The sequence below is a fragment of the Colletotrichum fructicola genome (assembly GCF_000319635.2).
Source record: "Colletotrichum fructicola Nara gc5 chromosome Unknown KSG_Nara_v1_contig11, whole genome shotgun sequence".
Classification (NCBI taxonomy): Eukaryota; Fungi; Ascomycota; class Sordariomycetes; order Glomerellales; family Glomerellaceae; genus Colletotrichum; species Colletotrichum fructicola.
The window spans coordinates 1,890,392-1,916,062 of NW_027094061.1; the positions used below are offsets into that span (position 1 = coordinate 1,890,392).

Genomic DNA, 25,671 nt, shown 5'->3' on the forward strand with positions numbered 1-25,671 from the left:
ATGTTCGTACATTATGTCCAGTCTTTCCGCAGTTACCACATCGCCGCCCGCGCGATTCACCCCCCTCCGTACGAGCACCCTCTTGACGCATGTTTTCGCCTCCAGCATCAACAACCCCCTTTTCTACCCGTATTGCCTCAGCTTCAGCTGTATTAAGTGACCCTCCAAGACGTAGTTGGGTTTTCTTAGCTCTCCGGCGCTTACTTAGTATCTCATTTGCCGTACGAAGCCCGCGGCACTCGGCTTCAACAAGAGCTAGTTTGTGTGCTAACTTGCTAATACCTTTAGCTTGCAAATCAACAACCTCGTACAAATGAGTTGGTGAGCTATCTTGATGACTAGTGATTCTTTTCTTAAGTGAAGCAGAGCTTCGTACGGCGTCATGTGCTGTGGTTGGTGTCTTTGGGTCCCAGGAGCCCTGGCTGCTTGGGCATGAGTTGGATGGTGTTGGCGTCTTTGGCTTGAAATCCAGGCGGGAAAGAACTGCTTCTGGGTCGAATGGTACAAGGCCAGCCTGTCTAAAACCAGCTTGTACGTTTTCTTTGCTTATTGAAGTAAAAAAGGCTGCCTTGAAGGCAGGAAAGAAATCATCCTTAGTAATGTGCGTAATCTGCATCCGCATCATCTTCTCGATTTCCTTGCCATATGAAGCCTTCAGCGGACTAAAACAGCCAACATCAAGAGGCTGAAGCTCGTGCGATGAATGCGGAGGCATGCAAAGAGCAATAATGCCATGTTCCTTGCAGTAATCGTCAAACTTGGTGGATTTGTGGCTGTTGTGGCCATCAAGGATTAGGAGCCGTTTAACACCCTTCGTGCGAGACTTTGTGCACTTTTCAAAATGTTTTAGCCAATCTAGGCCAATCTCATTTGTAGTCCATCCATTTTCGCTAGGGTGGACGCGCCATTCGGGTGGGAATTGGCCATTGGTATACCATGAGAGTAGGTGATATTTGCCCTTAACAATGACGTATGGAGGCAGCGCCCAGCCATCTGCACATACGCCCTGAATGACAGAAACCCATTCGCGATTGCCAGGCTGCTTCGTACGAGGCCTTCCACGGCGGTCAGAGGTTGTAATAACCTTTGCGTGCGACAGCATTCCCATCAAGAAGCCCGTCTCATCAAAATTGTAGACATCGTCATCGTGTATTCCGTACTTCGCGATTGTGTTTCGTACGAGGGCAAACCAGGCCTGCACAATTGCAGGATCTTCAGCCAATGCCCTCTGATAGTCGATTCTACGTCGAAAACGCGTCTTTAGTTGTGGTTGGCGTCGTACGAAGTTCTCTGCCCATCGCGGTCCGACACGCGTCGCGTCACGTTCGTCAAGGAGACAATCGGCCATATCTCGTACGTCGTCAAGTCGCGGTGGAAATCCTCGATCGATCAGGTCAATAACTCGTTCAAGAATCACAGTTTCTTCCACCTGAGTCATCTTCATTGAATTCGTACGAGTTTCGCGTCGTGGTAGAAGTCCAGCGCGTCGGTCGCGAAGTGTAGTTCTCGGGACCTTATAGATAGAAGCTGCTTTTCGAACGGATAGTTTTGGGTCCTTTTTAATAGCTTCAATTGCAAGGATAATGCGACTTTCATTTGAAGAAGAACTCATGGTCGTACGTAGAGGAAGGTTGTTGTGAAGGTGAAGAGTGTAGAATTAAGGAAAAGTGGGCGGCTCGCTATGATGGGCGACTCGCTATGCATATACGTTATTAGTATTATTAGATAATTCCTCTTCTATAGTAGAAGTAGATATTAAGCTTTATAGAACATTTTGTACTACTAGATTGATTATATATGCAATATATATAATATTATTCTTGAAAAGCTTATTATAAGTTTCCTTATAATTAGCTATAAAAGAAGGAGTGAAAGTAGTTTTATTATGCATACTAACTCTAATAAAACTATATATACTTAGTATATATATATAATTAACTTACCTAAAAAATTTACTTATTCTTAACTTAGGATATATATTTCAACTATCTATTACTTCTTTAAATATATAAAGACTAGTATAGGCTTTAGTAAGCTCTTTCAATGCTAAATTTGTAGTGGATATTGAATTATTAAGCGTTTTATTATTATTAATAGAAAGACTCTCTAGTACGTAATATATCTATTTATTCAATATAAACTTTAATAGATAGCTTATTTAAATAAAGGGTATCTAAAGTAAACTCTAAAGTCTTAATTAAGTACCACCTAAAGAACAATTGAAGTAAAACTAAGTATTACTATCGCTAAAAAATATTTATTCAGCTAGTATTTATAATACTACTATCGCTAATAGAGTTATACCTAATATATAAGTAAGTAGCTTTATACCTATCAACTATATATTAATATAATAAAAAGGAAGAAAGTAACTTTAATTTTGTCTAATTAGAATAAAAGGTGTAATAGAATGAAATACTTATTAGTAATTTCTATAATTACCTAAAAAAACATAATTATATTAAGTTAGTAAAACTCAAAAGTAAGTTTTGATAAGATATTAGATTCTTAAAGTTACATATACATTTATTATTAGCAAATATTAATATTAAGTTAAGATTTGAAACTAAATTAATAGAAATTAATAATCTATAATAACTCTATAAACTATAAGTATAATAATACTATAGATTTTAAATCTTTTAAACGGATAGAATTAAGCTGTATAAACTAATTCTATAGTAAGGTTTTAATAGTTAACTTCCTATATAAAGGCGTGTATAATAGAGGTAATATTGTTAAGAGTAGTGGGAGTATTTAATATAATACAAGGGGGAAACTTTACCTTTTATTAGTTATTATAATAAAATTCCTCGCATTTAATGTTAACTATTTATACTAGTTATAAATAGTCATTATTGATAAAGTAATATTACTAGCTAGCTTTATACTATATAATCTTAACTAACTATAAGTAGCTATACTTTCTTAACTTATTTATACATAGTTTTATATTAGTTTTAGGCTTTTTAGTACTAAAGTATTCATAGATAATATTAACATATATAATTTAAGAGGAGTAATTATAAACTTTATCTATATAGCTTTTATAAATATAAGCTTTAGTAGTAAAATTACTTCTCTTTATTTCTAAGAAAATAATTTAATCTAAAAGTAAATTAGTACTATTAATAATAAAAAAGTTATTATTAGAGTTATTAATAGCGATATTATTAGTAGTAATAGATTTAGCTATTTCCAAGTAGTATAAAGTAAGTAGAAGAAGGATATAGTTAAAGTAGCTATAAGACGTAATATAGCTATTATAATAAGAAAAAAAACATTATTAGTTATTAGTTTATTAATTAAATCCTAGGCCTCTAGTTAGCTAGCTAGCAGTATAGTAAACCTACCCTATAGTTTTACTAATTAAGGTGTGTAGTTATAATAGATTCTATATAAAAGTACTATTATAATATATATTTAAATAAAATACTACTTTTAATAAGTATTAATTCTGTATTATCTATTAAAGAGAACATATATAAAAAGTAAACTTATAATAAAGCATATATAGCTATAAGTAGCTCATAAACCTACTTTTACTTTATAATATATGTAGTATATCTATAGTAATAATATTTAAGCTTTAGTTTAAGCTTGTTTTATTAAATACTCTATATATACTGAGTACTTATTAATATAACTATATTTAGAAAAAAACAGAAAGTTCTAAGCTATATAACGATATATTTATGCTTTTAGAAAAGTGGATATTTAGCTATATTACACCCTGTTATATTTTTAGGCCTGCGCAGATAAAAATTTAGGCTTATGCAGATAGTGAATCCCCTTTAGTTAAGGAGTTATCTCTTATATAATAGTATTTATAAAATCTTATTTAAAACTTTAGTAAAGCTATTATCAAGCTATAAAAGCCTTAATAACTTATTTAGCCTTACTATATATAGTGCTATTACTATTCTATTAGTCTATTTAGCTAAAGCATATGTTTAACTTTAAAGTATTTAAAAGGTTTACCTATTAATAGAAAGATATAAAGGTTCTATACTATTTTCCTTAATTAGTAGAAGATATAAGTTAAAATACCTATATAGTATTTTTATAATTACACCTATATATAGGGTGAATTTTACTATAGTTTTTTATAGGGGGGCTGTATTATAATTATAAACTTAAAGCTCTATATAAACTATTATAGCTTTAATAAAGTTATAATTAGAAATAGATATTTACTACTATTTATTAGTGAGTTTTTAAATAAGCTTTATAGAGTAAAATAAATTTTAGAAATTAATTTATAAACTATATACTACTAAATCTAAATTAAATTAAAAAACTAATAGAAGACTATATTATATATATTATAAGTACTTTACGTATATAGTTATACTATTTAAACTAGTTGATATATTAATAATATTCTAAATATACATATATTAAAAACTTATTGAGTTTTCAAATATATATTATATAATATATATAAATAATACTATAATATACTTAGAAATAAGAGAACATTATATAGTAAACCTTTATTCTATATTTTATTATTTAAAGAAATTTAAGTTATATATAAAACTTAATAAACATAAATTTTATTCATAAGAAGTTAGGTTCTTAAAATATAACATATTACTAAATAGTATTTTTATAAACATAAAATATATATAAGCTATTACTAAATAAAAACTATCACAATTCTACTAAAATATCTAAATATTCCTTAAATTTTATAACTTCAACTATAGATTTATTTTTTTATACTTAAGTATTATAACCTCAATAATATCCCTATTTGAGAATAATGAGAATAATAAAAAACTAGTCAAACTTAAATAACTAAAAAAGGTTTTAAAAGCTTTCAATAAATTAAAAGTTATTTGTTTATAGCTATTCTCTAGTATTAAAACTTAATATATATAATAAAAGTTAAAATAAATACTTTTATAAAAGCTATTTCTAATATTTTCTTTTAGAAAGTTAATAACTGACAATAAATAATTACTTACTATTTATAAAGGTTTTTAGATATTAAATAATAATAAGCAATAAATTAATATAAACGTTTCATTATTATTAAAAGTTTTAATTAGTAAGTATATTACTTCTAAAAAGTATCAATTAAGTTTATAGTTTTAATAGATTATTGAGTTTTCAAAAAAACTAACCAATATTTTAATATAAAACTTTAAGAAAAAGTACATTTATTAAAAATATAAGTTATTAATATTTAACTTTAATTTAAAATATTATTTAAATGTTACTAACTTTATTAATAAAGTATTTAAAAAGCTAGACTATATAAAGAAAAAGATAAAGTATAATAATATATTACTAACGTTTATATTAAAGAAGTTTTATAACTTACTTTATAAAAAGGGTTATAGTAGATAAATCTAATAAGAGCACTTTAGCTAGTGCTTTTTCTAATAAGAAGATTATGATATATACCTAAAGACTTAAAATAACTACTTATATTAAACCTAACTATAGCTACCTATTATAGCTCTTAGTATTATATTAATAATTACTTTATTACTAATAAGTTTAATAGCCTTATTTATATAAGTTATAGAGATAGCTTTATAAAGTCAGCTATATAAAAGCTTATTCTAGCTACATATTTAAGATATTATTTATACTAAACTATAAGCTTACTCCTTTTTAAATAAACTATTTAGATTCTTATAACCTATAAGTAAACTACTTAGATTCTTATAACTTTATAACATATTCTATTTTACTTAATCTATAGAACTTTATACTATAAGGCCTTACTTAAAGCACGTTCCAAAACGCTAAAATTAATATTAACTATAAAGCTAGCTTTACTATAACTATTAAAATAACGCTGTTAATATATAAAGCTGTATAAATAGGATAAGTATAGCTATATCCTACTTTATAGTCCTAAAAGCTAATATTATAGCTATAGCTTCTGCTTATTTACTTTAGTAAATCTTACTAGAGGAAGTAGCTATATTTACTACTAATTTTGGTTATTATACTTATTTTAATAACGTTCTTAGTAGAGTAGTATAGCTAGTAAGTTAACTAGGCTTAACTAATTAAGGATATTATTAATAACTATAGAACTAGAAGGATGTCAGGTTAGTTAATAGAAAGTACGTATAAGAGTTAGAAGAAAAGTTAAAAACTTAAAAAAAAGTCTATTATAGTAATTTAACTAAGTTCAAGTTATAACGTTATTATTAAAGTGATACTAAAAGTAATAAAATTATTAATAATAGCGTATATAACTATATATATAGAGGGAAATAAAACTAAAGGGTGATAATTATATAACTTATAAGCTATTAGCGAAAGGGGTAAGTTAGAGGTTATTATAATATAAGTTCTAAGTAAAAATTATAATAAATAGCTAGAGGCTATTACTAACTTTTATAAAGAAATTAAACTTTATTAATAAACTTCTAAAAAACTTATAAATAAAGATTATTAGTTTTAAAATGAAATTAAAAGTTTAAAATATATATATTAACATTTTTAAAGCCTATTAATAGTACTTTAGTTTTAAAAGTAGAGATATTTTAATTTTATATTAACTATATATATTAGCAGTTTAGTTAACCTTTATAAGTAGGTACCATAGTTTACTCTATACTCTTTTCCTCATACTTAAGACCTAATAGTAGTACTTTAACTTATACTTAGTCCTAAGAAAATAAATAAATAAATTTTAGTATAACTAGTTATTAATACTTAGCTTAACTTATTCTTAGTAGAAGAGAGTAAGTAAGTAAGTAGTAAAGTAGTAAAATATATTAATAAGAATATTGTTTATAATACTACTATTTATAAGAATATTATTTAGAATATTATAAAGGTATTATTTATAATATAGCTAGAGCTTAGTAATACCTTAAATCTATACTTAAAAGTATAAACTTAATAATATAACTTCTTATTATTATAGCTAAAAAAGTTCTTATAGCTATAATGTAAAAACTTGACTATTTAAATAAAGCTTTAAGCTTATTCTTTATATCCTCTTATATATATAGTAACTTTATATATACTATTAAAAAGACTTTATTTAAATTTATCTAGAAGTACTTATTTAAAATAACTAATAAGTATCATATACTAAAGTTATATAGGCTTAAGATTAATATAGAGATAGTTAAAGCTACTAATAATAATCCTAATACCTAAAAATACTTTATAGACTTCTTTAAGATAGCTAGAATAGCTTAAAGGCTTATTAGTAAGTTAGGAAGAGTGAATTTAATAGTAAGAGTATAGCTAATATTAATAAGGCTATTAAGACTATATATACATAGTAAGGTAGAAGATATTGTAGTGTAGATATCTAAATAATAGAGGAGAGGAAGATAGGTGTGAATTAAATATAGCGTAGAGATAGAGGCAGCTAGAGGAAGATAGTTAGTTAATTTAGCTTATTATAATATTTAAAGTCTAACTAATAGAGGAGCATAAAGGTAAAGATAATATCTAAGCAGTTATATAACCTAATAGTTATTAATAGAGGGTGAAGGGACTAGTTTAGCTTTTATACTTAATATTAATTCAACTTCATAATATAAGGCTAGTAGCCCTAAATATATATATATATATAACTTAATAAGAACTTAAGCTTTAATGACTTATAGCTAGAAAGTATGAAAAATATAAAAGAATATGTAATAAAAATATGTAACTTAAAAAGATTTATAATAAGTTAAAATGACTACTTTAAAGTAATAAATTTTATATTAGATTAAAAATATATTTATAAGAAGTAAAATAATATATACTTATTAACTTTTTAAAGTAATAAAGCTTTTATTAAAAAACTATGAACTAAAAGTAAATACTATTAAAATAGACTAGAGAAAGTTTATAAACTAAATAATAAAATAAAAGAATTTTATATAGATATATATAGTACTTTATTCTATAGAAGAAGATTTAAAATCTTTATAGAATAGTTACTTAAACTTAAGATATTTCATTAATACTATAATAACCATAAAAATAAGCTATATAAAATCTAATAAGATAATAAAATTAATTAAAAAGAAGTTTTACTAGCTAAATTTAGCCATAGATATCTAAAGTTATATCATTAGTAATAAAGCTTATTAAGAAGTATAAATCTTAAAATATAAGCTATATAGTAAGTTATAGTTACTATTTCTATAAATTTACTTATATTAAGAAATTAATATAAACTTTATTATAAGTTTTTTTAGTGAAATAATAGTACTAAATATAATATAATCTTAATAATTATGTTTTACATAATAGAACTTAAGTAATTCATTCTTATAATAAAGTAACTAAATACTACTTAATTCTTATGAATCTTTTATAAAAAGATTGAATATAACTTTAATATAGTAAAATGTATTAATAATAATAATAATAAACTATTTATGAGTTAGTTTTAAGGAGTTTATATATAAGAAAGCCTTAAGATAGCTAGAAATATACATAGCCTCTACATAGAGTTATTTAAAGCTATTATCTATTGCTTTAATTATAATATAAAGAGAATTCCCTCTAGAAGTATTTATAAAGGCTCTAGCTATAGCTACTCTAATAATATACTACTAATTAATAAAAAAATACTTATCAAATTTAAAAGCGTTATTTATTATATAGATATCATTCTATATAGTACTACCTTTAGCTATTTACTTATAGAAAGGTATAATTCAAAGGGGATTAGTATTCTTATATATTTTTTATAGGATAAATGTTATAAAGGATTTATTATAAATTATAAGATATAGAAGAGGAAGAAGAAGAGGAATAGGTATAAAGCCCTAGGTATAAAGCCCTATATATAGTAGCAGAGTTCTAATACTTCTAGCTATAAGAACCTCTTTTAATAACCTCTTTAGTTAAAGAGTTATCTCTCTTATAGTAGTATTTATAATACTTTATTAAAAGGTTTAGTAAAGCTATTACTAAGCTATAAGAACTTTAGTAACCTATTTAGCCTTACTATATATAGTACTACTACTACTAGCTTTATACTATATAGCTAGCGTTATTACTATTATACTAATCTATTTAGCTAAGGCGTACGTTTAACTTTATAATATTTACAGGGTTTACTTATTAATAAGAATATATAAGGTTTCTATACTATTTTCCTTGATTAGTTATATATAAGGTGAGTTTTACTATAGTCTTTTTATAGGGAGGCTGCGTTATAACTATAAACTTAATATATAAAAAAGTAGTTAAATATTATTTCACACTAAATAAATATATCAAACTTTAGAGAAATATTTCTAAATACATATTAAGAATATACTAAAAAGATAAATGTTTTAGTTCATAAAAACTGAGTTAATATATAATAGCTTAAGCTATAAAACTATTACCTATTTATTAATAAAATTCTATATAAGTATTACTTATGAAATATTAAGTATATATAAATAGAAAACTATATAGCAGTATAAAATATTTAAAAGTAAATTAATTATATTGCTTTTTATAGTAAAAAGCTATTTAAGTTTATAGTTATAATATAGCTCTCCTATAAAGAGACTATAGCAAAATTGACTCTGTATATAAGTATAATTTTAGATATACTATATATATTCTAAGTATTACTATATAAAGTTAAATATATATTTTAGCTGAATAAACTAATAGAATAGTAATAGTACTAGCTATATAATATAAAGCTAATAGCGTGATATATAATAAAGCTAATTATATTAAAGCTAAATAGGTTACTAAAGCTTTTAAAGCTTAGTAATACTATCATACAAAAGATAAATTCTTAACTAAAGAGGTTATTAGAAGAGGTTTCTATAACTAGAAGTATAAAAACTCTATTACTATATATAAAGCTTTTTATTTATCCTTCTTCCTCTTTCTCTTCTTTATTAACTTATAATAAATCCTTTATAATATTTATACTTTAAGAGATATATAAGAGCGCTAATCCCCTATAAAGTGCGCCTTTCTATAAGTAAATAGCTAAAAGTATTACCATATAGAATAACATCTATATATTAGATAAAACTTTTAAATTTAATGAATACTTGTTTACTAACTAGTAGTATATTATTAAAGTAGATATAACGTATATGCATAGCGAGTCGCCCATCATAGCGAGCCGCCCACTTTTCCTTAATTCTACACTCTTCACCTTCACAACAACCTTCCTCTACGTACGACCATGAGTTCTTCTTCAAATGAAAGTCGCATTATCCTTGCAATTGAAGCTATTAAAAAGGACCCAAAACTATCCGTTCGAAAAGCAGCTTCTATCTATAAGGTCCCGAGAACTACACTTCGCGACCGACGCGCTGGACTTCTACCACGACGCGAAACTCGTACGAATTCAATGAAGATGACTCAGGTGGAAGAAACTGTGATTCTTGAACGAGTTATTGACCTGATCGATCGAGGATTTCCACCGCGACTTGACGACGTACGAGATATGGCCGATTGTCTCCTTGACGAACGTGACGCGACGCGTGTCGGACCGCGATGGGCAGAGAACTTCGTACGACGCCAACCACAACTAAAGACGCGTTTTCGACGTAGAATCGACTATCAGAGGGCATTGGCTGAAGATCCTGCAATTGTGCAGGCCTGGTTTGCCCTCGTACGAAACACAATCGCGAAGTACGGAATACACGATGACGATGTCTACAATTTTGATGAGACGGGCTTCTTGATGGGAATGCTGTCGCACGCAAAGGTTATTACAACCTCTGACCGCCGTGGAAGGCCTCGTACGAAGCAGCCTGGCAATCGCGAATGGGTTTCTGTCATTCAGGGCGTATGTGCAGATGGCTGGGCGCTGCCTCCATACGTCATTGTTAAGGGCAAATATCACCTACTCTCATGGTATACCAATGGCCAATTCCCACCCGAATGGCGCGTCCACCCTAGCGAAAATGGATGGACTACAAATGAGATTGGCCTAGATTGGCTAAAACATTTTGAAAAGTGCACAAAGTCTCGCACGAAGGGTGTTAAACGGCTCCTAATCCTTGATGGCCACAACAGCCACAAATCCACCAAGTTTGACGATTACTGCAAGGAACATGGCATTATTGCTCTTTGCATGCCTCCGCATTCATCGCACGAGCTTCAGCCTCTTGATGTTGGCTGTTTTAGTCCGCTGAAGGCTTCATATGGCAAGGAAATCGAGAAGATGATGCGGATGCAGATTACGCACATTACTAAGGATGATTTCTTTCCTGCCTTCAAGGCAGCCTTTTTTACTTCAATAAGCAAAGAAAACGTACAAGCTGGTTTTAGACAGGCTGGCCTTGTACCATTCGACCCAGAAGCAGTTCTTTCCCGCCTGGATTTCAAGCCAAAGACGCCAACACCATCCAACTCATGCCCAAGCAGCCAGGGCTCCTGGGACCCAAAGACACCAACCACAGCACATGACGCCGTACGAAGCTCTGCTTCACTTAAGAAAAGAATCACTAGTCATCAAGATAGCTCACCAACTCATTTGTACGAGGTTGTTGATTTGCAAGCTAAAGGTATTAGCAAGTTAGCACACAAACTAGCTCTTGTTGAAGCCGAGTGCCGCGGGCTTCGTACGGCAAATGAGATACTAAGTAAGCGCCGGAGAGCTAAGAAAACCCAACTACGTCTTGGAGGGTCACTTAATACAGCTGAAGCTGAGGCAATACGGGTAGAAAAGGGGGTTGTTGATGCTGGAGGCGAAAACATGCGTCAAGAGGGTGCTCGTACGGAGGGGGGTGAATCGCGCGGGCGGCGATGTGGTAACTGCGGAAAGACTGGACATAATGTACGAACATGTCAGGTAGTTTGGGAGACCTCTGAAGAAGAGGCTGATGAGTAGTTTCAATTGATTTCGTACGATGTGGCTTAATTGACTTACACAAATGGCTGGAGGGTAGTGAAAGGTGGGCGGCTCGCTATGATGGGCGACTCGCTATGCATATACGTTAGCTAAAGCTTTTACAAATACCTTTAGAGGAAACTTTCTTTATATTATAATTATAATAATAAATAATAGCTTTAAATACTTCTATATAGAGGCTATATATATATCTAACTATCCTAAAAAGCGGCCCTTTTTTATATAAACTCTCTATAATACTGAAGTAGAAGTAGCTTAAGTTTAAGCCTAATAAGGCTTGAATATGAATAAGTATATTTTATATAGAGTCTTTTAAACTCTAAGTTACTAGTATTTCTATAGATATAATCAGGGTTAGGAAACTAGTCACCTAGTATTTAGTCAGACTAGTTAGTTAACTAGTCTAGTCAGACTTAAGTTACCTAATTTAGTTGACTTGATTTAACTAGCCTAGTCTTAGTCATTATATTCACTTGACTAGACTAGGACTATTTGTCTAGCTAGTCAACTAGTTTGACTAGTTAAATTAATATAAGTTAAGTAAAATAATATATTCATTATAATAATTATTAATTAATAATAATAATAACTAATAATAATAATAATAAGTAATTAATAATAATTATAATTATTATTAATTAACTGTATTAAATATCTATTAATAATAGAAAATTTATGTTATATTTACTAAGTATAAGATATTATAGAAAATTAATATTATATTAATTAACTACAAAAACGTTTTATATATACTAACTATGTATATAGTCAGTGTATATTAAGGAAGCTTTATATATTTATTAAGTATAAATATACCTAATATTATATAAGCTGAAATAATAGAGACTGATAGATAGATACTCTATTTTAATTAACTATAAAGGACTTATAGTTGTCTTTATAGTTTTATAATTATATATTATAATCTATATAAAAAAGAAACCATTTATCTAGAGTATTAATATTAGTATAAGTTATTAAAGTTATAGTTATAGAAAGACTTACTTAAATAAAAAGAGTATTTTTTTCTTTTTCTTCCTTATTATTAATAAAAATAAAAGGAACTTTTTAACTATTAAGTATTACAAATACTTAAATATAAAGATAGAAGAACTTACTTTATAAATAAGTTTTATATAAAAGAATGTATATATATATATACATATAGGTAAAAGATATTTTTATAAGTAATATAATGGTATTACTTAAATAAAGAGGTTATAGTAATTTAGGAAGTGGTTAAGGAAGTAAGAAGTAAGAGAAAGTAGATAGTATATATCTTAAGATCTTAGTTTCTAGAATATTCTATAGATTAACAATTAGTAGTTTAGATTAATAATATAGATCAGAAATCTAACTATATTATTAATCTAAGGTATTCTATATTATTAATAAAAGTATAACTTACTAATTCTAATTAGTAATTAGAAAGATCTAGAAATTCTAATTAGTAAGAAGTAGAAGTTTCTAGAAATTATTATTAATAATAGCTTGTTATTAATAAGTATTGATAATACTTTAGATTAATAATATAGATTAGAAATTTAACTTTATTACTAATTAGAATTATTAATTAATGGTATAGATTATTAATATTAATTAGTATGTAGAAGTTTCTAGAAGTTCTAATTAGTAAGAAACAGAAGTTTTTAGAATTAAGTATTATTAATAGGTATTACTTTAACTAGGTTACTTATTTTTTAACTTCAAAGCATCCTACTAAGTCTAATTACTAATTCTAGCTAAATAATTAATAATTAATAAACCTATATTATTAATTAGTAATTAGTAATTAGTAGTAAAAAACTTTATTAGTATATTACTAAAAAATAAAATAAATAAGAAGATCTAACTTTCTATAACTAAAATAGAAGTATTAATCCTCTTTTTTTTAAAAAAAACATAGATCTTTAAGGCTTTATATAAGTTATTATAGCTTTAATAAAGTTATACTTAAAGATAAATATTTATTACTACTTAATTAATGAGGTTTTAAATAAGCTTTATAGAGTAAAATAAATTTCAAAAATTAATCTATAAAATATACTATTAGATCTAAATTAAATTAGAAAACTAATAAAAAAGCATATTTTATATATAATATAAGTACTTCAAATATATAGTTATACTATGTAGACTAACTAATACGTTAGTAATACTCTAAATATAAATATATTAAGTCCTTATTAAACTCTTAAATATACATTATATGATATATATATACATAATATCATGATATATTTAGAGATAAAAGAAAATTATATAATAAACTTTTACTAAATATTTTATTATTCAAAACAATTTAAGCTATATATAAAGCTTAATAAATATAAATTCTGTTAATAAGAAGTTAAATTCCTAAGATATATCATATTACTAAAGAATATCTCTATAAACTTAAGATATATATAAATTATTACTCAATAGAAGCTACTAAAGTTTTACTAAAAGATCTAAATATTCTTTAAATTCTATAACTTTTATTATAAGTTTGTTATGAAATACTTAAGTATTATAGCTTTAATAATATCTCTATTTGAAAGTAGTAAAAATAATAAAAGAATAATAAAATTGAAATAGCTAAAATAAATTTAAAAAGTTTTCAATAAGTTAAAAATTACTTTCTATTCTATAATTATTTTTTAATATTCAGACTTAATATATAAGATAAAAGTCAAATTAAATACCTCTATAAAAGGTATCTCTAATATCCTCTCTTAAAAAATTAATAGCTAATAATAGCTAATTACTTACTACTTATAAAAGCTTTTAGATATAGAATAATAATAAGTAATAAACTAATAAAAACTTCTTATTATGATTAAAAGTTATAATTAAGAAATATATTGTCTCTAAAGAAATATTAACTAAATTTATAGTCCTAGTAGATTAATAAACTCTTAAAGAGGTAATTAATATTATAATATAAAACCTTTAGGAAAAGCTTACTTATTAAATTTATAAGTTATTAATATTTAACTTTAATCCAAAATACTACTTAAAAGCTACTAATTATACTAATAAGCTATTTAGAAAGTTAGATTATATAGAGGAGAGAATAAAATATAATAATATACTACTAACCTTTATAAAAAAATGAAAACTTATTAATAAACTTCTTAAAGACCTATAAATAAAAATTACTAGCTTTAAAATAGAATTAGAGGTTATAAAAGCATATATTAATACTATTAAAGCTTATGAATAGTATCTTAGCTTTAAAAAAAAGAAATACCTTAGTTTTATACTAGCTAAATATGTATAGGTATATTAGTAACTTAATAAAAACTTAAGCTATTATAACTTACAGGTAAAAAGTATAAAATATATAGAAGAACGCTTAGTCAGAAGATATAACCTAAAAGGACTTACAGTAAGCTAAAGTTACTATTCTAAAGTAATATATCTTATATTAAATTATAAATAAGCTTATAAAAAGCAAAATAATATATAACTAATAGCTTTCTAGAACAATAAAAGCTTTTATTAGAGAACTATAAGCTAAAAAAAATATTATTAAAATAAGCTAGAAAAAGCTTATAAACTAACTAATAAAATAAAAAGGTTCTATATAGATATAAATAACGCCTTATTCTATAAAAGAAGGTTGAAAATCTTCATAAAATAATTACTTAAACTTAGGATATTTTATTAATACTATAATAACTATAAAGTAAACTATATAAAATCTAATAGAATAATAGAATTAATTAAAAAAAAGGTTTATTAGCTAAACTTAGCTATAGATATCTAAAACTGTATCTTTAGTTATAAAGCTTATTAAGAAATATAAATCCTAAAATATAAGCTATATAATAAGCTATAGTTACTACTTCTACTAGCTTATTTATTCTAAGAAATAATATAAACTTTATTATAAATCTTCTAATAAATACTTAAGATAATAATACTAAATATAATATAATCTTAATAGTTATTTATATATTATATAACAAAGTTTAAGTTATTTACTTTTATAACGAAGTAGCTAAATGCTACTTAACTTTTATAGATTTTTTATAAAAAAACTAAATATAACTTTAGTATATTAAAAAGTATTATTGATAATAGAAATAAACTACTTATAAATCAATTTTAAGAGGAGTTTATATATAAAAGAGTGGTTAAATATTACTTCGCTATAGTATACTACTCATAGACTAATAGTTAAACTAAGTAAATATATTAAACTTTAGAGAAATATTTTTAAATATATACTAGATATATATTAGAAAGATTTATATTACAACTTCTAAAAATAAAGTTTATATATAATAACATATACTATAGAACTATTAGCTATTTATTAATAAAAGCTCTATATAAATACTTCTATAAAGCATTAAGTATATATAAATAGAAAACTATATAATAATATAGAATATCAAAGAGCCTCTAGCTGTTTACTATAATTTTTACCTACTTAGAGTAATAGACCTCCTAACTTTACGCCTCTTGATAATATATATAGTCTTTAGTTATATAATTATAGTCTCTAACTATATCCCCCTCTTAACCTTAGCTGCACTTATATATATATATATATATATATTATACTAAATAACCTTATAATCTTTAACTTCACTTTAGTAATAATATAGTTTATAATTACTTAATTACTCAATTACCAACTACTAAATTATTAACTTATCCTCTCTCTTATATATTATCTATACTACTAATACTATCTCTATTACTACTTTACGATCTACTATAATAGCTTCTTTAGAAGTAAGTTATTACTATTATTATCTTCTTATTTAATTAGGCTAGCTAACGCCTTTATAGCTATACTATTATTAGTAACGCTCTCTTTATTTAGTATAAAGTATACTTACTATGTTTAAGCTTTATATAAAGCTTATATCCCCTTTAATATCCTTAAGTACTTCAGAAAAGAAGTCCTATTTATTAAAATAGCTAAATATATAATTAAACTTTATATTAATATTATCTAAAGCTTTCTTAATAAGAAGGATAATATTACTACTTATAGAGATTTCTAAGAAGTTTATCAATAGAGCTATTTAGATAATATACTTTTAGTCTTTTTTAAATTATTTTTTAAATAGAAGCTTTCTATTAAGTGTATCAAAGTTAAACTTATTCTAAATATATCATATATTATTTATAGAGATAAAGGTACCACTTAGTTTATACTTTGTAAACTTAAATACTTTATTTAGTATAGATATTATAAAGGATTTATTTTAAGTTAAGAAGAAAGAAAGGTATAAAGCTTTATGTATAGTAGTAAAGCTTTAATACTTCTAGCTATAAGAACTTTTTATAATAACCTCTTTAGTTAAAAAGTTATCTCTCTTATAGTAGTATTTGTAATACCTTATTAGAAGGTTTAATAAAGCTATTATTAACTAAGCTATAAGAGCCTTAATAACCTATTTAGCCTTAATATAATCAGCCTTACTATATATAGCATTACTAGCCTTATACTATGTAGCTAGCGCTATTACTATTTTATTAGTGTATTGAGTTAGAGCATATATTTAACTTTATATAAAGGTTTACCTACTAATAAGAATATATAAAGTTTCTATACTATTTTCCTTAATTAGTAGAATATTATATAAGCAATAGTTAGAAGAGACTAAAGAGTTAAATAAAGATATATCTTTTCTAAGAGGATATTACGCTCTTAATATACTTTATATCCTAAGTATATTAAGCTTATATAGCTTATATAACCTACTCTTTAGTAAGTACTTACTAAGGCTCCCTTATAAAATATATCGTACTAATATTACTAAATACCTTACTATATACCCTCTTAGCTATATAAGCAGTTAACAAAAGCCTTCTACTTAGAAACACTAATCTAAACTAAAATAAATATATTAGCTATAACTTATTATCTAAAAGTCCTTTTTAAATTATATAAGATTAACTATTATAATTTCTATAAATATATAAGATATGATCCTTATAAGCTTATTCTAGAAAAGCTCTAATAATACTCTTATAAAGTATATAATATTACTTATTACTAAGCTAATATTATAAGTAAGAAATCTATTAAAACTACTAATAATATAAAAAAACTTATAAGTTTTTATTTATTATGCCTACTGACTTATAAGTAGTATTATTTAACTTAGATTAATACCTAAAAGAATATACTTAAGTAATATAAATAAAATAAAACTTATAAATAGAAGTAAAAATTAAACTTCTTATAAAAAAGGTTACATAAAAATCATTACTAATAAGTAAGCTTTTATAAATATACTTAAAAATACTTTTAGTAAAGTTACTTATTTTAAAAATTCCTTTAGTATAAATATATCTCTATCTCTTATGCTTTATTTTCTTAATATAACTCCTTCCTACTTTACTATAAGTACTCCTAGTTATTAGGTTCTTTTGAATAGATTTAGTTAGAGACTAATTATAGGCGCTTGATATCTTAATATAAATACTCTTAATCTAATCCTCTTTTTTCTCTTTAGAATTACTTTTAACTCTTAGAATTATATTACTCTTATAAATTAGTTTTATTTTCTAACTAAAAATACTTCTTGTTACTTATTATAAAACTAAAGTTTAAAAAGTAAGTAGAAATCTTAAGAAGAAAAAGATACTTAAGAAGATAAAACTAATAACTTGAATAGAATAATTACTTAAAACTAAAATAAATCTTTAGTTTATCCTAACTCTTATATTTCTATTAAAAATATTTAGCTTATTTAAATCTCTACTTTTAATATTATAAATACTTAATATTTTTCTTTCTTTCTTAGTACTTTAGACTTTCATTTAAAACATCTTAATAAGATCTTTAAGAGATACTTATTTAAATATACTTTTATTAATATATATTAAAACTCTTACGAAATTACTTATTATAAGTAAAAAGAAGCTCTAAAAGAGGCTAAAGCTAAAGAGAAAGAAGCTTATAAGTATTAAGCTAAAAGCACTCTTTAGAGTTTTAGATTAAGTATTCCTTATAATAAAAACTTAATAGCTATAGTTCTTATAATCTCAAGCGCTCTTAGCTCTACTCTTATAAATACTTTTAATATATTGAGGAAATTTTATAGCTTACTCTATAAGAAGGTCTGTAGTAGATAAATCTAATAAGAGCACTTTAGCTAGTGCTTCATCTAATAAGAAGATTATAGTATATACCTAGGGGCTTAGAATAACTACTTACGCTAAACCTAACTATAGCTGCTATATTATTATAGCTTTTATAGTATTATGTTGATAATAGCTTTATTGTTAATAAGGTTGATAGCCTTATCTGTATAAGTTATAGAGATAGCTTTTTAAGGTTAGCTATATAAAAGCATATTTTAGCTATATATTTAAGATGCTGCTATTCATGCTAAGCTGTAAGCTTATCCCTTATTATATAAACTACTTAGATTCCTATAAATAAACTACTTAGATTTCTTTATAATGTGTTCTATCCTGCTTAATCTATAGGGCTTTATACTATAAGGCCTTACTTAAAGTACACCTTAAGACGCTAGAATTAATACTAACTATAGGGCTAGCTTTACTATAATTAATAAGATAATGCTTTTTAATATATAAAGCTTTATAGATAGAATAACTATAGCTATATCTTGCTTTATGGTCTTAAAGGCTAATGTTATAGCTATAGCTTATGCCTATCTACCTTAGTAAATCTTACTAGAGGAGGTGGCTGTGTTTGCTATTGATCTTAGCTATTATGCTTATTTTGATAACGTTCTTAGGAGGGTAGTATGGCTACTAAGTTGACTAGGCTTAAATTGAGGATATTGCTAATAACTATAGAAAGTATAGGTTATGAAGAAGATAGCTGAGTTTAATAATAGAAGGTGTGTGTGAGAGTTAGAAGAAAAGTTAAAAGGTTGAAGAAAGTCTGCTTCTATAGTAATTAAACTAAGTTAAAGTTATGAAGTTATTGTTAAGTGATATTAAAAGTAATGAGATTGTTAATAATAGTGTATGTAACTGCGCGCGTAGGGGGAAATAGGACTAAAGGGTGATAATTATATAATTAGTAGGCTGTTAGCTAAAGGGGTAAGTTAGAGGTTATTATAGTATAGGTTCTAAGTAAAAGTTACAATAAGTAGCTAGAGGCTAAATACTTTTAGTATAGTTCTTATTACTTACCTATATAATTCTTAAGGAAACTCTTATATTATTTCTTATATTTAAGTTATTACTACTATAAGTACTTCTATTTACTTAGTTTCTACTACCGTAAGTATTTCTATCTATTTAACTTCTATTATTATAAATACTTCTAATACCTTCAATTTTAACATAGCTTTTAGCTTGACTTCCTCTTTTATTAGTTACGTAAGTATTATAAAAATACTCCTTACTTTAGTTTTATTTATATAAATATTACTATTACTTATAATACTTATATATAATATACTTATAAATATACTAACTATAACTTAATAGTATTTATAAAAAGTATGTTCTTTAATTCTAACTATATAAAGAAGCTTAAAGAAGTCCTTAATCTCTTAGAAATTATATATGATAAACCTTAAGTATTTATAGATTTTTAGTTTCTATAGGTAAAGAGTTATCTTATATTTTATAAATAGCTACATTAGTTTAGCTTTTATATAGAATTCTTAGGTTTTATATCTTTTTTCTAAAGCTTTTCAAGTTTTTTTTAAAAAAGGCTTTTATAAGTATTTTTACTTCTTTTTATATTCTAGTTCCATTAAACCTTTAATCTTTATCCTCTAAGCGTTTTAAACTAAGTGTTTAAAAATATTAAGCTTAAGATAGCTAAAATAGAGATATTATAATTAAATAGAATTACTATAAATAAGCTTGAATCTTAAAAATTTGAAAATAATTATAAGAGATTACTACATATAGCTATATCAATAAAATTAAGTTCTCTAAAGTAGTTTATATTAATATAACTAATAATAGAGAAGTAATTAAAAAAGAGTTTATATTTAAAAAAAGTATTATTATAAATAAGTTTATAAAAAGTAAAACCCTCTCTATTTCTAAAATAAAGCTTACTAATATTTTTATAATACTAAATATTAGATATTTTAAAGTAATATTTAAAGATTAAATTCATATAAAATCCTTTTATATATAAAATATTTTTAAAAATAAGATCCTCTATATTTTTTCTTCTTAGTTTATTTAAAATATTCTTAAAAACTTTAATTTCTATTTTTTGAATATGAAAAAACTGTAAATTAATTATGATTTAATTTAATATATCTAGTTTATAGTAGTCTCTAAGAAAATTAAAAGTATTAATAAAGTAAATAGATATTTTAATATCTATAATGATTGAATACTAAAAAACAGTAAGATTGATAATGTTTATAAAAAAAGCTTCAATTAAAAATCCTCTTTCCTCTTAAGGGAGAACAAAGTTTAAAATTAACTAAAAAATAGTTATTATAATAAATCTATTTAAAAAAATACTTATAGAAATATATTTCTATCTTTTTAACTTATTAATATCTTTAATAATAATTTATTTATTTTTAATAAACGCTTTATGGAAAATCTTATATTTCTTATTAAGAATTTTATTTTTAATATTACTTTTTTATTATTAAACAAATTACAAAGTATATTTATATGAATATTTTCTTATAAAAGAGAATTCTACTTAAATATATTTTATAAAAACCTAAGTGTATTAAACTATAAAATTTATATTTATATAATTAAAATATAAGTAGCTCTAAATATCACTTAAGAAGTTTAAAACTTAAAATATATTTTAATATTACTTAAGTTTTACTGTAAATCAAGTTTTCTCCTAAATATTATAAAGTAGCTATTCAAATATCTCTTTTTCTATTCAACCTATAAATTTATAAGTCTTTTAACCAAAGTTTTTATTTCTTTAAAAAATAAAGTTTTTTAGATATTCTCTTTCAAAGCTATATAATTCTAAAAATATTGAATAGCTTAATTAGAAGCTGATTAAACTTTAAATACTTAAAGGAAATTTCCTACTATAAGTACTTTTTATACTTTTAGAATATTATAGTTTAATCCTTTATTGAAAGCTATAAGTTAAAAAGCATAAAAATCCTTAAGATTAATTAATAAATAAGAAACCTTCTTAAGTATAGTAAAATACTTGTCTTTTATAATAATAATAATAACTAATTCTCCTCTTATAGAATATTCTTTCGAAATATAAATTACTATTTAGAAAGTATAATAAGAAGTTTTATTATTGACTATAAAGTTTATAGTAGTTTAAGCTTTATTATAAGGTATAACTATCTCTTAAGATATTCTAGAGGTTTAAGATATTCTAAAAGTAGTTATAAAAATATTTCTTTAAACTATTATAAATATAGTTCTAAGAGTGATTCCTTAAACTTCTTATTTAAACGTAGCCTTTATTAAAAGTTTAAGCTAGATAAAGTCTAAAAAGTTTTTATTAACTAATTTAATAACTTAATTTTAGATTTCTTAACATTTATAAAAATCTCTAGTTTAAATATCTCTTCTATATTTAGTTTAGATTTTTCAAGTATAAAGATATAGTTTATAATAATTAAAGAGTACTAAATCTTTACTTACTAGCTTTATTAAGTATTTAAGTTTAAAAGTAGAGAAAGTAAGAGAAGTTTTATTAAGTTTTTAATTCTTTATAACTTAGTAACAATAATACTTTAAATACTTGTTAATATATTAAATATAATCCTCTTCTATAAAAGTACAAACTTTAAGGAGATTTATGTATTAAATTTTAAAGAGGTTTAAAACGTTTAAAATATTTAAGTTAATATATTTCTAAACTTCTATAAGAATATAGTTGAACTTAAGAGAGATAATCTAGCTATCCTAATCTTTATAAATCTTATGAAAATATTTAAAACTTATAAGTTAGTTTTTAATAGGAGTAAATATCTTAATAATAAGTTAGTTAAAAATAATTTAAAAAAAGAAAAGAGAAAGTTCTACTTATTTTTATAAGTAGTTAAAATATATTAATAAGAATAGGAGTAAAATTTGAATAAATTAAGTTTATAACTATTATATAAGTAATAATTAGAAGAAACTAAAAAGTTAAATAAAAGTATATCTTTTCTAAGAGGATATTACGCTCTTAGTATACTTTATATCCTAAGTATATTAAGCTTATATAGCTTATATAACTTACTCCTTAATAAGCGCTTACTAAAGCTCCCTTATAAAGTATATTGTGTATTACTAAATACTTTACTATAGTATTAGTTTTATTAATATAAACTAATTATAGCTTTAAGAGCTTAGTTTAATTTATAAATTACTTATGACTAATATTATACCTTAAATAAGTTCGTACTAAAGGTTATATATATATATACTTATTAATTTCTTATTAAACTAGCTTTATTATTAAATAGTTAGATATTACTATCGTTATTATTGTTACTTAGTTTATTTGTTTAAATAATATTTTTACTAAATATCTTTAGGACTAGCTTTACCTAATTTATAATACTTTTTACTTTTAGTTTCTCTTTAGTAACTAATTAGAAAGAGATCTAGAAAGAACTCTTAAAGCTTTTTATAATTACTTAAAAGTTTCTTAATTAATATATAAGTAATTAAATCTCCAACTATTAAATTATTATTACCAATAGTTATTTTATTACTTATAATAATATAAAGATCTTTTTAAGTTAAGTAGTAGCTGGGTTTAACTAATATCTTATTATAAAAGCTAAAAGTATTAAGAAGTATAATATTACTACTTTTATAGTTAAAAGGCTTAATAAAAAGGCGAAGACTATTCATAAAGCTATACCAAAGACTTATTATAATAATTATAAGAGTAAAGATAGTAATAATAGTTATAATAATAAGGCTAATACTTCCTCTATATTTTCTTATTAATAATAATATTAAGAAGTTTAGCTTTAATTATAACCTTTTTAGCTTAAATAATAAGTCTCTTTTTAAGCTTTTATTACTTACTAATTCTAATTAATAGGCTTTTACTTCTAACTAATAAGCTCCTCTTTTTAGACATAGTAATACTTAAATAGTAAGCATTTTAAAGTATTTATAGTTATTTATAGCTTTTTATTATTAATTTTTTATTATAATTCTTATTATTTCTTTTAAACTTCTTACTTTTTAAATAGTTACTAGCTTTAAAACTAATTAAGTTCTTTTTTGATACGTTTGTAAGCTAAATAAAGTTTCTATTAATATTACTTTATATCAATATAAAATTATTCATAAAATTAGAATTATTTGAATAATATCTTATTAAGTATTCAGTAAATAATTAATGCTTTTCTTTATTTTATTTTTATAAGCGTTTTAGATTTATTTTTTAAATTTATATATAGTAGTTTAAATCTTTTCTAAATAGCTTTTTAGTAGCCTCTAGCTATTTACTATGATTTTTACTTACTTAGAGTGATAGACCTCTTAACTCTATACCTCTTAATAATATATATAGCTCTTAGTTATATGACTATAACTTAATAACCTCTTAAGTCTCTAACTATATATCTCTTTTAACTTTAGCTATATATATATATAACTAAATAACCTTATAATCATTAACTTCACGTTAGTAATAATTTAGTTTATAATCACTTGACTACTAACCACTAAACTATTAATCTATTCTCTCTCTTATACATTACTTATACTACTATTAAATACTATCTTTATTACTACTTTACTAATTACTATTAGCTATATTATTATTAGTAATATTCTCTCTATTTAGTAAGGCTTTAAAAGACTTAGAATCTATATTTTTAGTCTTTTCAAAGCCTAGTACTCACTTACAATCTAAGCTTTCTATTAACCTTAATATAGGGTTATTATATATATATACTATATATAAAAAGCTAGATAATTTAATCTCTAAGTCTCCTACTTTAAAAGAGAGATCAGCAGAAACAGTAAGTTATTATTATTATTATTATATATAATCTAACTAAATTTAATTAATAAGCTGCTTATTATATTATTTTAATTAATATTATAAAAAAGGGACTAACTAAATTAGCTGAATATTCCCCTTAAAACGAGATTTCTTTAATCTAGATACTTATAAATCTCATATTATAAGTATAATACTAGATCCTAGATTTAAAGTCTACTATTTTGTGAATAATAAGCTTTTATACTATTATCCTACTATTGAAAAGGATGTTATTAATTTATTAAAGAGAGAATGTAAATCTTATATAAGTATGTATATATCCATTATCTATATTATATATTTATCTACTAGTTATATACTAATATAGAAAAAGACGGGTCTTTAGACTCTAAAGATATATTAGATTCTTTTACTGAGCTAGTTAGTAAGCTGAACTATAACTATTGATAGTAATTATACTAAAAATAGATTATTGTTTATTTCTAATAATTATTAAAAATGAGCAATATACTATTTTTAGTGTAATTAGAGTTTTATATAAATCTTGAATAAAGATTTAAATATAATATTAAACTAAATATTATTTATTAAATAATAATAGTATATAACTTTACTAAAGTTTATAAAATATATACAATTATATTTTATGCTAATAACTAATAACTAATAACTAATAACTAATAACTAATAACTAATAACTAATAACTAATAACTAATAACTAATAACTAATAACTCATACTTTATATTTAATTTCTAATAATTAATAACTAGTAAGTAGTCCTTAATCATTAAAACCTAATAACTAGTTATTAATCCTTAAAAAGAAAAGACTTATAGCTAATAATTAATAGTTAAAAGCTAATAAGTAATACTTAATAATTAAATTTTAATATTTGGTAATTAATATTTGGTAGTTAATAATTAATAATAAATAGTTAATATTAAATTATTAAACCAAACACTAAGCAATTAAGAAATAACAATCTTAAACTAATA

At 23.7% G+C, this 25,671-nt stretch overlaps 2 protein-coding genes across 2 annotated transcripts; one reads left to right on the forward strand and one right to left on the reverse strand.

Moving 5' to 3' along the window:
- On the forward strand, positions 1-465 carry CGGC5_v017067 (uncharacterized protein; the record flags this gene model as incomplete). Its single annotated transcript, XM_066153728.1, has 4 exons — positions 1-68; positions 209-221; positions 289-321; positions 367-465. The coding sequence occupies 4 exons, from the start codon at positions 1-3 to the stop codon at positions 463-465; spliced, it is 213 nt and encodes a 70-aa protein (XP_066007077.1).
- A 9,846-nt stretch (positions 466-10,311) lies between these two features.
- CGGC5_v017068 (uncharacterized protein) lies at positions 10,312-11,744 on the reverse strand (the record flags this gene model as incomplete). Its single annotated transcript, XM_066153729.1, has 5 exons — positions 10,312-10,333; positions 10,392-10,480; positions 11,424-11,456; positions 11,524-11,536; positions 11,677-11,744. The coding sequence occupies 5 exons, from the start codon at positions 11,742-11,744 to the stop codon at positions 10,312-10,314; spliced, it is 225 nt and encodes a 74-aa protein (XP_066007074.1).
- Positions 11,745-25,671: the final 13,927 nt, after the last annotated feature.